Source organism: Carica papaya, chromosome 9 (genome assembly GCF_054855325.1).
Source record: "Carica papaya isolate Zhongbai chromosome 9, ASM5485532v1, whole genome shotgun sequence".
NCBI lineage: Eukaryota > Viridiplantae > Streptophyta > Magnoliopsida > Brassicales > Caricaceae > Carica > Carica papaya.
The window spans coordinates 1990310-2002783 of NC_142317.1; the positions used below are offsets into that span (position 1 = coordinate 1990310).

The 12474-nt window shown below is 36.7% G+C and overlaps 3 protein-coding genes across 3 annotated transcripts; all 3 read right to left on the reverse strand.

The window, feature by feature from the left end:
* Positions 1 to 950: 950 nt before the first annotated feature.
* LOC110823492 (IAA-amino acid hydrolase ILR1-like 3) lies at positions 951 to 4649 on the reverse strand. The gene is made up of 5 exons (XM_022053885.2): positions 3847 to 4649; positions 3604 to 3729; positions 2798 to 3112; positions 2337 to 2465; positions 951 to 1687 (listed from the first exon to the last, which is right to left on the reverse strand). The coding sequence occupies exons 1-5, from the start codon at positions 4210 to 4212 to the stop codon at positions 1310 to 1312; spliced, it is 1314 nt and encodes a 437-aa protein (XP_021909577.2). The 5' UTR covers positions 4213 to 4649; the 3' UTR covers positions 951 to 1309.
* A 137-nt stretch (positions 4650 to 4786) lies between these two features.
* LOC110823494 (IAA-amino acid hydrolase ILR1-like 5) lies at positions 4787 to 8249 on the reverse strand. Its single transcript, XM_022053886.2, has 5 exons — positions 7602 to 8249; positions 7357 to 7482; positions 6430 to 6744; positions 6052 to 6180; positions 4787 to 5431 (listed from the first exon to the last, which is right to left on the reverse strand). Exons 1-5 carry the CDS (start codon positions 7965 to 7967, stop codon positions 5063 to 5065), a joined length of 1305 nt encoding a protein of 434 aa, XP_021909578.2. The 5' UTR covers positions 7968 to 8249; the 3' UTR covers positions 4787 to 5062.
* A 431-nt stretch (positions 8250 to 8680) lies between these two features.
* Positions 8681 to 11683, reverse strand: LOC110823491 (NAC domain-containing protein 62-like). Its single transcript, XM_022053884.2, has 5 exons — positions 11310 to 11683; positions 10848 to 11125; positions 10162 to 10482; positions 9291 to 10070; positions 8681 to 9165 (listed from the first exon to the last, which is right to left on the reverse strand). Exons 1-5 carry the CDS (start codon positions 11473 to 11475, stop codon positions 8884 to 8886), a joined length of 1827 nt encoding a protein of 608 aa, XP_021909576.1. The 5' UTR covers positions 11476 to 11683; the 3' UTR covers positions 8681 to 8883.
* Positions 11684 to 12474: the final 791 nt, after the last annotated feature.

Below are 12474 nucleotides of genomic sequence, written 5' to 3' on the forward strand. Positions count from 1 at the left end.
TTTATTTATAAATTTAATAAATTTGTTAAAACCAAATTAAAATAATTCGTTAATATATTAAATAAATTATTTTTAAAAAGTTATAATTTTATAATTTAAGAGCTATTAATATTTTTATTATTTCCATAATTACTGGGGATGGTGGAAACGTAGGGATATGAAAACTATATTCAAAAAGGATATTTATATAGTAATATAATAAATATATATATATTATATTGGTCTTTCGTGTAAAGATGAAGATGCATGTTAGTTTGAAAGTTGAAACCACGTGGGTTGCTTGGCCTGCTGTCTTTCAGGTTCAGATCCAACTTTTCCTTTTTGTTTTTGCCTTTTCCAATTTCTTACCTTTGCGGTTTTCTCAGGCTATCAAAAGTTTTATTATATTTTTGCCATAAAATAATATATTACTCTTGTATATATATATATATATATTATATACAAGCTTAAAATTTTAACACGTATTAATTCAACTGTTTTTTCATTTTTTATCAAATAAGTTTACATTTAACAAGTCAAGATTAAACATGAAATCGTTAATCACTAGCTGATTAGAAGGTATGTACATATACATATACGTATACAGATATAAAAATATGTATATATATATATATATAGAGAGAGAGAGAGAGAGAAGTACCAAAAAGGAAAGTAGAAAAGTTTTGTGGTGATTATTTAAGAGATTCCAAATCAAGATTAGTCTCTGTGGGCGGTTTGTAGCGTTAGATTAGAATCTGGATTATTCTAATTACATCTATTAATACAACTATATATATATATATATATATGTATACACACTACTTCCATAATACTATTACACGTGCCACTGACGTGTATAGAAAATTGTATGAGCTTTGTAGAAAGTTAGTGGGTTATTTGTTCAAAAACAGTTGAACAAAGATTGAAAATGTTAATAGAAATATTTTGGAAACTAAAAATATTAGGAGGTGTTTAAAATAAATAAATTATCTTTGATCGAAAATTATAATTTGTATGTATATACAATCAGTTCAAATAATGAAATATGAAATTAAATTCTAAATTTGCTGTGTTAAAAGCAGATTAGTCAACAGGTGCATGAACTTGGGCATTCTATTTCATTCACCCACCTTACAGAGTTTCAATGTCTTTTTCTCTTTCTTTGCCATTTTCCATTCAAACAAAATGCATGCTTTATCAATCCGAGTTATGGGTCAGGGATCGTTGCCGTCATCCAAAGACAAAGCAAGCTTAAAGTATTTGAGCTGGTTATAAGGAAGCCAGGAGCACATTGAAGAACAAGAGGGTGTTTTGGAATCTCTCTTTGATTTCAACAGGATTGACATTGGTTCTCGTCGAGATACGTCTCAGCGAGAGCAGCGTGTAATGCAGCCCCGATTGGAAGCACGTTCTCATCGAGAAAAAAGTGAGGCGAGTGAGGGGAATGTATCGAACCCAGTTCTTCGTTTCGAATTCCAATGCTAAGCATGAATGCCGGAATCAATTCTTGATAAAATGCAAAGTCCTCTGAGGCCATTTCTTTTTTGCCCCCCTTAACATTCCCAGCACCAACCACGAGCTTACCGACATTTTCAACATGAGAATACAGGCTTGCATCATTCACGAGTGCAGGATATGATGGAAGATCTTCTTCTTTCATGTCAATATAGGCCGTACATCTGTGAACGGCTGCTTGTCCTTCAATAACCTGCACGAACACACTCGTGTAAAACATGCCAGCCTAACTTTTCAACATGAAAAACGAATCTTATTTGTAATAACAACTCGAGAGAAGTGTCAGATTTATCAAGAGTTGTATTTAAGAAGGTGATGTCCGCCCAAGAAAATGTGCATGTCAACTGATGCTTTAATGACAACTTTATGGTTAACCAACTTCGAAACATGTGGTGCTCTTTGTCGATTTGGAGGAATTGTGTGCTAACAGGGATGATATAATGGAATTGGCGAAGGAGTCATAAAATAACTGATGAATAAAAGCGACTCCATGAACTATAAGGATTAAGCAATTGCCACCTAACTTTACAGCATGCAATGCTCTTCATGGACTCGGAGGAATAGCATGCTAATGCATATATGGGTTTGGAACTGGCAGATAACCAAAATGATTGACGAATAAAACCAACTCTATGAAGAGCAAGAATTCTATAAACAGAAGGGGCTGATGCTGAGCTTCTATGAGAATGATGCAAATAGATGAACTGTAGTATGATAGATAAGCAACTGGATGGAAAATTGGAAAGATAAAGGTTACCAGATCAAATGCATGTGCCAAAAATGATAATCCACATGATAATTTTTAGTTTTTTCTAAGATAGAAGTGAAATTGTCCGATATACCTCTTTCAACCTCCGTTGGAGTCGATGCATTCCCTCAGTTGTAAGACTCCTCAAGGTGCCCCCAAACACCACATATGGCGAGATGACATTAAATGCAGTCCCACCTCTAACAAAAGTAACAGAAAGCACCTTCGATCCAAAACAATTTATTAGAATTAGCCCGTTGACCACATTCTTGCATAAACAGTATCAAATGATGTTAACATATCCTGAGATATAAGCATGGAATAATTGGGTTATACAAGATCGTGATTTTGGTCAGTTTAAGATTATAAACAATTGAAGCTTTCACAAGAAAGAGTATAGAAGACCTCTAAATAAGCTGCAAATAAATGAAGGCTCAATTTGAGTCTAGCAAAGGAGATCTTATACATTTTTTACTAAGTTAATTAATGAATTACTAAGTCATCGTATCTAAATCATGCATTGATTTGATGAACAGATAGATTATAGAACCATACTTGGCTATGAAGGGGATCATCCTCTCTTGAGATGAGTTGTTGAAGAGCTAAAATTGTGAAGGATGCAGCAAGTATTGGATCTGTAGTAGAATGGGGAACAGCAGCATGCCCACCTTTTCCTTCTATCCTGGCTTCGAAGGAAGAAACAGAAGCTGAAACTGGCCCTGAAAGGATTGCTATGCTTCCAGTGGGTAACTCGTGATCAATGTGCATCGCAAATATTGCTTCAGCATCACCAAGAGCTCCTTCTTCTATCATCCGAGATGCACCAGCACCTCGTTCCTCGGCAGGTTGGAAGATAAGTCTTACAGTTCCCTTTAGTTAAAAGGAAAAACAATTCAAGTTTGAAAAGCCTACATTAAAACCCACAAACAAACCTATAGATGCATGAAATCAGAATGTTAAAGAGGCAAGAAAAAGCTCCAGCGAATGCGTTCATAACAACAACGAAAATGATACTTGTAAGTTGCATTTGGTTTAATTTAATCTTCTTTATATTTGTTACGATATCTTAATTATTTGATATGTAAAATTTAACCATAATTTACATTTTTAACAAATAATTTGAATAAACTTACTCATCTTTTCAATTCTGCATTTCTTATTTACATTATATCTATCAACAGTAATCACAAAAGTACCTACCTTGATTAGCATATGCATATTAACTTAAAATTAATGTTATTCGCCTTCAAATATACTTCATACAGTTAAAAATTTGAAGTAGACAAAGTTTGGTTCAATTACTATTTAGTCTTGTCTTACTAATTTGCTTTACTTATAGCTAGAGACAGAAGAACAGTGACCTTGAGTTTGTCTTTACGCTGATTAAGTAACTTTGCAGCACCCAGAAGCATAGTTGTGTGAGCATCATGTCCGCACGCGTGCATCCTAACATCAATTTTGCTCCTATGCTCCCAATCAACAAGCTCCTTCGCCATTAATTCAGCAAATGTAAATTGCAATCAGCTCACTAGTATTCGTTGATCACAGAGCAAAGATAGAAGAAGATAATAATCAGTAAAACGGGGATTGTACAAGACGATTACCTGCAAAGGGAGGGCGTCCATGTCGGCCCGAAGCGCAACCACAGGTGGAGAACCAGACCCAATTTCGGCAACTATCCCGGTTCCGGCAAGTGGGTAGGAATAATGGATGCCCAGCTTGTCGAGTTCTCGGCGAATAAGAGCACTGGTGTTGTGTTCTTGGAAACTGAGTTCTGGGTTTTCATGGATTTGCCTCCTCAGTGAGACCAACCAATCAAAATCTTGATGCGCTGAGTTCAAGATTTGATTGCCGTAAAATTGAGCAGCAGAGTTGGAATCGCCATGAACCGCAGAGAAGTAAGCGAATGAAAGAAGCAGACAAGGAACAAAATGAGGAATAGAGCAAGGGAAAATGTAATATAGGATCATGAATTCTCAAATGGATTGTAGTTTGCAGAGAGCTAAAGGTTGACGAAGGACTTTTTTCTGATAAAAACAAAAAACGATGGGAAGGATGAATCAAGATGTCAAACAACATGATAGGTAGATTACTTTTAGTACAATCTAATAAATTGATCTGAAGATTATCGATTTGAAATTTCCTGTTCAAAGATTTAATTGCCTACAACTTTACAACTGGTGCTCGGAGGAAGCTTTCGAAACTGAGTTGATATCTGCTCAGCTGGTTTACTACTAATACTACTCAATTATTCGCAATGAACCCCTGTATTTAATAATTTAAAATAATAATAAAAAACTCGGCAAGCACTTGAGTGCATGAAGTTTTCTTTTCAGAGAAATCAGCAAAACAAGATTCATCATTCCCAGAATGCTTTTCCTCTTGCCTTTCCAGAGATGGAGACACTTGGGGCAATTCTGACTCAGACTGCACATCTTTCAGAGATGAATTAGTGGGTTCAGTTCCATCACAGTTTGAACCTTCAAGGTTTTCATCTTGTTTCTTGAATAATTTTCAGAAGAACAAAGGCAGATACATTGGGTGTGGATGAACTTGGGCATTCTATTTCAATCACCACCTTACAGAGTTTCAATGTCTTTTTCTATTTCTTTGTCATTTGTCATTCAAATAAAATACATGCTTTATCAAATTATGGGTCAAGACTCATTGGCCTCACCCAAACATTAAATTTTTCGAAATCCTCTAACAGATCCAAAAATTAGCCGCAAGCTTGAAGTATTTGAGCTGATTATAAGGAAACCTGGAGTACATTGAAGAATAAAGAGGTTGTTTTGGAATCTTTCAGTGATTTCAACATGATTAACATTGATTCTCATCGAGGTACATCTCAGCAAGAGCAGTATGTAATGCAGCCCCGATTGCAAGCACATTCTCATCAAGAAAAAAGTGAGGCGAGTGCGGGGAATGTATTGAACCCACTTCTTTGTTTCGAATTCCAATGCTAAGCATGAATCCTGGAATCAATTCTTGATAAAATGCAAAATCCTCCCCAGCCATTACTTTCTTGCCCGCTTTAACATTCTCGGCACCAACCATGAGCTTACCAACATTATTAACATGAGCATACAGAGTTTCATCATTCACAAGTGCAGGATATGATGGAAGATCTTCTTCTTTCATGTCAATATAAGCCGTACATCTGTGTACGGCTGCTTGTCCTTCAATAACCTGCACAAACACACTCGTGTAAAACATGCCAGCTAGCTTTTCAACATTAAAACATATATTACTTGTTAAAGGAAATTACAACTTGACAAAACCCTCGGATTTGTCCAGAGTTGTATTCAAGAAAGTGATGCTCACAGAAGAAAACCTCATGATTAACCAACAACTTCAAAACATGTGGGTGCTCTTTGTAGATTTGGAGGAAACGAGTCCTAACAGGGGTGATATAGAGGAATTAGCGAGGGAGTCTGAAAATGACTAATGAATAAAAGCAACTCTATGAATTGTGAGGATTAACCAATTGAAACCTAACCTTGCTACACACAGTGCTCTTCATAGACTCGGAGGAGGAGCATGCTAATGTATACATGGGTTTGGAACTGACGGATGACCAAAATGATTGGAGAATAAAAGCAACACCATGAAGAGCAAGAACCAAAAGAGGCTGATACTAAGTTTCTATTACAATGACACAAATAGATGAACTGTAATATGATAGATAAGCAACTGGACAGAAACTTGGAAAGATAAGGTTACCAGATTAAATGCATGTGCCAAAAATGATGATCCACATGACAATTTTTAGTTTTTTCTAAGATAGAAGTGAAATTATCCAAGTATACCTCTTTCAATCTCCGCTGAAGCCTATGCATTCCTTCAGTTGTAAGACTTCTCAAGGTGCCGCCAAACACCACATATGGTGGAATTACATTAAATGCAGTCCCACCTCTAACAAAAGTAACAGAAAGCACCTTCCATCCAAAACAAATTATTAAAATTAGCCCATCGGCTACATTCTTGCATAAACAAATATCAGATGATGCTAACGTAGCCTGAAAAATAAGCATTGAATAACTAGCTAACAGGGATATATAAGATCTGACATGGGTTTTGGTCTGTTTAAGATTATAAACAATTGAAGCTTTCACAAGAAAGAGTACTAAGTCATCAAATCTAAATCATGCATTGATTCGATGAACAGGTACATGATAGAACCATACTTGACTATGAAGGGAATCATCCTCTCTTGAAATGAGTTGTTGAAGAGCTAAAATTGCGAAGGATGCAGCAAGTATTGGATCTGTAGTAGAATGGGGAATAGCAGCATGCCCACCTTTTCCTTCTATCCTCGCTTCAAAGAAAGACACAGAAGCTGAAACAGGCCCTGAAAGGATTGCTATGCTTCCAGTGGGTAACTCGTGATCAATGTGCATCGCAAATATTGCTTCAGCATCACCAAGAGCTCCTTCTTCTATCATCCGAGATGCACCAGCACCTCGTTCCTCAGCAGGTTGGAAGATAAGTCTTACAGTTCCCTTTAGTTAAAAGGAAATACTAGTTAAGTTTGAAAAGGCCTGCACTAAAACCCACAAACAAACCTATAGATGCATGAAATCAGAATGTTAAAGTGGCAAGAAAAAGCTCCAGCGAATGCTTCCATCATAACAACAACGAAAGTGATACTCGTAAGTTGCATTTGGTCAGGTTGAAAAGCCTACACTAAAACCCACAAACAAACCTATAGAGGGATGAAATTAGAATGCTGAAGAGGCAAGAAAAAGCTCCGGTAAATGCTTCCATCATAACAACAACGAAAATGATACTCGTAACTTGCATTTAGTTCAATTTTATTTTACTTATACTTGATCATGATATCTTAATTATTCGATACATAAAACTTAACCAAAATTTACATTTTTAACAAATGATTCAAATAAAACTCACTCTCTTTTCAATTCTACAATTATTATTTACATTATATTTATCAACAGTAATCACAAAGGTAACTACCCTGATTGGCATATGCGGATTAACTTAAAGTTAATGTTATTTGCGTTCAAATATACTTCATATGGTTAAAATTACTATTTACGTCTTGTCTAACTAATTTGCTTTACTTTATCACTAGAAATTGGGGGAACAGTGACCTTGAGTTTTTCCTTGCGCTGATTAAGTAACTTTGCAGCACCCAGAAGCATAGTTGTATGAGCATCATGTCCGCACGCGTGCATCCTACCATCAATTTTGCTTCTATACTTCCAATCGACAAGCTCCTTCGGCATTAAAACAGCAAATGTAAATTGTAATCAGCTCAATGGTATTCGTCAATCGCAGAGAAAAGATACAGAAGAAGGTACTAATTAGTAAAATGGGAATTGTACAAGAAGATTACCCGCAAAGGGAGGGCGTCCATATCGGCTCGAAGCGCAACCACAGGGAGAGAACCAGACCCAATTTCGGCAACTATCCCGGTTCCGGCAAGTGGATAGGAATAAGGGATGCCCAGCTTGTCGAGTTCTCGGCGAATAAGAGCGCTGGTGTTGTGTTCCTGGAAACTGAGTTCAGGGTTTTCATGGATTTGCCTCCTCAGTGAGACCAACCAATCAAAATTTTGTTGGGCTGAGTTCAAGATTTGATTGGCGTAAATTTGAGTAGCAGAGTTGGAATCGCCATGAATCGCAGAGAAGTAAGCGAGTGAAAGAAGCAAATAAGGAACTAAATGAGGAATGGAGCAAGGGAAAATGTAATATAGGATCATGAATTCTCAAAGAGATTGTAGTTTGCAGAGTGCTAAAGGTTGATGAAGAACTTTTTACTGGTAAAGACAGAAAACGATGGGAAGGATGAATACAAAATGTCAAAAAAACATAATGGAGAGATTCTTAAAGTAGAATTTAATAAATTAATCCGACGATTATCCGTTTGAAATTTCCTGTTTAAAGAATTAATTGCCTACGACTTTACAACTGATTCACCGGTGGGCGGAGGAAGACTTGCAAATTGACTTGACATCAGCTCAGCTGCTTTACTACACCATTCGGTAATGCGCAATGAACCCGTGTATATAATAATAAAAAATACGGGTTGATCCGGACCCGATTCGGACCATCTATCGGGCCATTTCGGCTTTGTCCTATTTGGGCCTGGTTTAGGCATGGGCTAAGTTGAGAAAAGCCGGACCATCCAATTTTATTTGGCCCAACCCGAGTACATCCAACTTTGTCTTATCTGAAAATTTTTTAAAAATTAAAAATTCAATAATGTAATATTTAAAATTAATAAAATTTAAAATCCAATTAATTTTGCAAGAGTTGGCTTGTGGGTGGATTATTTTAAATTTATTTATTTATTTATTAAAATTTTAATTAAATTTTATGAAAAAAATATTCTTAAAAAAACAATCAAAATACCCTTACACAGTATGTCATGCAACTTTCAACAAGAATGAGAGAGGGGCAAAGAAGAAGAAGATAACATGAAAGCCATAATCTCATTTTCTCCCATATGAACAAATGGAGTAAGTCGGAAGAGTACTGTACAACATTAGATTATATAATATAAATACATCTAGCAAAACTGTACGTCTAACTATATATGTATGTCATTTTAAAAAATAATACGATGCAGTTTATATATATATATATATATATATATACAAACAACAATTTCACTCATTAGCTTTCAACTTTCAGAAATCTCCACGTGAAAACTGACATCAAAAACACAACCGCAACCACGGCCACTCTAAGCATTGTGGTATAACACCAAATTTTGGTCCGGCTAGACAACGGAGCCTTCGAGACGATGGACCTGACCTGTTTGTAAGCGAAAACAAGCTCCCTAGATTTTGGGATTGTCTTTTGCGACATGCCTGCATGTAGCTCTTGATGTCTTTCGATGTTTTCCCAGGAGTCCTCCTGTATGGATGCATTCTGCTCTTCTGGTACAGTCTTCTCCTGCACCCAACAAGTTCCATTAAAATCAAAACCAATGAACCTTATCAATTGGAAATTTAGAACTAGTGAAAATAAAATCAGCATCGCTGCATCTCACTCTAGCTTTCATTTAACACAATTCTCACCTCTTTATCAATTGGTTTCCTCCCATGATTATGTCCTGTCTTTGTGATCTGACCTCGAACACTAGTCTGCAGACGTAATCTTCGTGGTGCACTCCCTTGAATCACAGGGTTCTCTGTATACGGCTGACTTTGAATCTGGCGAGATCTAATCCTAATTCCAGTGCCAGAGATATCACTATAGCCATTTGCATTCTTAGGATTGCCTAATTCCTGGTAAGTACTGAATGAATTTGAACTTTGGACTGGAGCAAAACCAGACAAGGGATAGTAATGCTTTGCATATTCATTTTGTAATATGCTCGGGTTTGTTTGCTCTTTGTGAGTTGTTTCCATCAGGAAGTTGCTGCTCGTCATTGCAGCATATTCCCAAGTATTGGGATACTCTGATTCAAGCTCGTGAACAGAAAGAACTTGTTCTTGGGCCACTTCCGCATCTGACTCGCTGCATGATCCACTGTCCTTAACAGAGCCCATGTTATTTGTGGTCTCACTTTCAATAGTTGAATTCATTGGTCCGGCGGATAAGTTATAGGAATACTCTTCAGAATCTTTAATGACAGAGTCTAAAAACTCTGAGATATAGGCATCTGACTCATTTGAACCATACTGAAACTCCATTCCCTTACTGTCACTCACCGCAGTGTCATTGGGGTAAAGCATACAAGAAGATCCCAACTCTGATTGCATCTGTGAATGCAGCGGCGAAAAAAGATTGTAGTCCAGGGGCTCCAACAATGGGTCATAGAACAAATTCAGATTTGCTTCCAGCTGAGCATCCACCTAAAGTATAAAGCACAAAAGAGTCCAGAACTTTAAAATTTCTGAATTTCACAAAGAATAGAAGATACTTAAAATAAATTAGTTTTCTCACATCTGAACCTGTCACTTCGGCTGCTTGGTCTTCCACATTGCAAACATTAGAATTGGTGCTGTGACACTCGGCAAGCACTTGAGTGCATGAAGTTGTTCCGTCAGAGAAATCAGCAAAACACGATTCAGCATTCCTAGAAGGCTTTTCCTCTTGCCTTTCCAAAGATGGAGACACTTGGGGCAATTCTAACTCAGACTGCAGATCTTCCAGGGATGGTTTAACAACTGTAGGTGATAAATTACTGGGTTCAGTTTCATCACAGTTTGAACCTTCAAGGTTCTCATCTTGTTTCTTGAATAATTTTAAAAGAACAAAAGCAGTCTGCACCAAATCAACACCACATATGAATCAGAATTTGAGTAACTGATCTAGTATTATACTTTAAACTAACATTACTGAAACTGGCCCAAAGAATACTTGTTCATCTACATGAGAGATCAATACTTTACATGATAAAAAAAAAAAAAAAAAACATGCGCAGCAGAAGAACCCATATAATCATTGTTTATACTTTTGATTCTGGCTATATAAAAGAAACTCTAAACTATGGATAGCTTAGTGACAACCAACTCAACTTGAGCTAAACAAACTCACATAAGCTGAGAAACAACAATGTAAAAATTAAGGGAAAACGAAAACTCAAGAACAGGGGAAATAGAGGAAAAAGAAAATGGAAAAATTAAAACCTGGCCAGGCCTGCTGCCATCAAGGTCATCCTCCGTTGCGCGGTACTCGTGCATAACCCAGTTGGTCCTTTTCCCCTTCGGAGCTCTACCAGTATAAAAGACCAGAGTTTTCTTCATGCCTATCAGGTTGGCTCCGGACTTAATTTTGCGATCCTTGCCAGTAGCCTTCCAGTAACCAGCCTCCGTTGCCCTGTTCAATCTGCTACCATTTGGGTACTTTCTGTCCAGCGGGCAGAAGAAGAACCACTCCAGGTCTCTGGTTTTGATCACCGATAAATCTACAGGCCATACCAAAGTAAACATTTTAATGAATTCAATCTACTTCCAATAAAAATTGTTTTTACCTAAACCAAATAATTGCTTGGTTAGGGTTGACCGAAAATGAAATGAACAAAATCTAATCAAGATTCAACGTAAATAATTCTGATAAAAAAGTTAAATCATACGAATTAAGGTTAGTACCAGGTAAGTCCCAGGGCTCCCATTTACAAACATCAATCTCGCGAATAACGCAGACATCATCATTGTTACCATTGATCTTCAAGCGCAAATAGTAATGAACCAGCTCCACGTCGGTGGGTCGGAATCTAAATCCCAAGGGCAGGGAGTTCAACGACAGCGATGCCATGGTCTGGAAACAAAGAGGAGAAGAAAAATGAAGCAGCAAAAACCCTAACACGAGCAAAAGAGAAGATTTTGATGAGAGAGAAATTCAGGAAGATTCAGGCAGGGCCACCATAGTTGTTAGTCGAGAGAGAGAAAAGTAAAGGTCGTCGAGTTGGCTCAGTCTCCCGGGGATTTTTATTGGTAGAACTCAACTCACCGCGTGGATTAAAGTTGGGATATTCCGCGTAAGACGTAGGAATGTCAGTCCTCGCTTTCCTTTGTTTTTTTATTTATTATTTTTCCCTTTTTGCCCCTATTTCTCTTTTCGATACCCACCCCAGAAGAAGGGTAGAATGGGGAAAATGAGGAAACGTAACCAGCAAGCTAAATGGGTTCTTTTCGTCTGCCGGCCAACCGGATCTCGACACGTGTGTTGAGGACGTCTGCTCGTACGAGACTGATGCGGTGGCAACTGTTGATCGAAGCTGCCGGGAACTCCACTTGTGTCAGCTCCACACTGGAGGCACACAAGAAATCCATTTAAATTATTATGTTTTGCGAAAATATAAATTAAAAGAAATGATTTTTTTAAAAAATAAAATTATTATTCTATGAGAATTAAATGTATAATTTTCGAATAAATTTTATAAAAATAATTAAAATGTATTTAATTTAATTTAATTTATAAAAATGTCACCGCATTCAAAAGGTCGGAAAAAAAGCGATTGATGCGACCTTTCATAAGCCGTATCCGGTGGGTGTGGCCCATTGGGCTTATTTTGTTCTTTCTAATATTATTTCTTCCTTTCATATTTTAATAATTTATTGTCATTATTATTTCTGTTTTAGCCTTTTTCTTCATATTTTTAAAATAAATAATCAAAGTTTTGCCCTTTTCGTCAAAATGCAATAATTAATTAAGTTTGATTTTTAAATAAATATATATATGTATATATTATATCTTAATTTTGATATATTAGTAAAAAAGTAGAGAATATTTTACCTTTGAACCAGGGCAAGC

Bases quoted from the DNA above. Each gene is read 5' to 3' on its own strand.
- LOC110823492 (XM_022053885.2), bottom strand. From the start codon at position 4,212: ATGATCCTATATTACATTTTCCCTTGCTCTATTCCTCATTTTGTTCCT. The intron at 2,466-2,797 runs GTATGGTTCTAT...TTTGGATCGAAG, and splicing joins ATGATCCCCTTCATAGCCAA to GTGCTTTCTGTTACTTTTGT. The intron at 1,688-2,336 runs GTATATCGGACA...GTGTTCGTGCAG, and splicing joins TCCAACGGAGGTTGAAAGAG to GTTATTGAAGGACAAGCAGC.
- LOC110823494 (XM_022053886.2), bottom strand. From the start codon at position 7,967: ATGATCCTATATTACATTTTCCCTTGCTCCATTCCTCATTTAGTTCCT. The intron at 7,483-7,601 runs GTAATCTTCTTG...TTAATGCCGAAG, and splicing joins TGGACGCCCTCCCTTTGCGG to GAGCTTGTCGATTGGAAGTA. The intron at 6,181-6,429 runs GTATGGTTCTAT...TTTGGATGGAAG, and splicing joins ATGATTCCCTTCATAGTCAA to GTGCTTTCTGTTACTTTTGT.
- LOC110823491 (XM_022053884.2), bottom strand. From the start codon at position 11,475: ATGGCATCGCTGTCGTTGAACTCCCTGCCCTTGGGATTTAGATTCCGA. The intron at 10,071-10,161 runs GTGAGAAAACTA...TTTATACTTTAG, and splicing joins CCGAAGTGACAGGTTCAGAT to GTGGATGCTCAGCTGGAAGC. The intron at 9,166-9,290 runs GTGAGAATTGTG...TGTTGGGTGCAG, and splicing joins GGAAACCAATTGATAAAGAG to GAGAAGACTGTACCAGAAGA.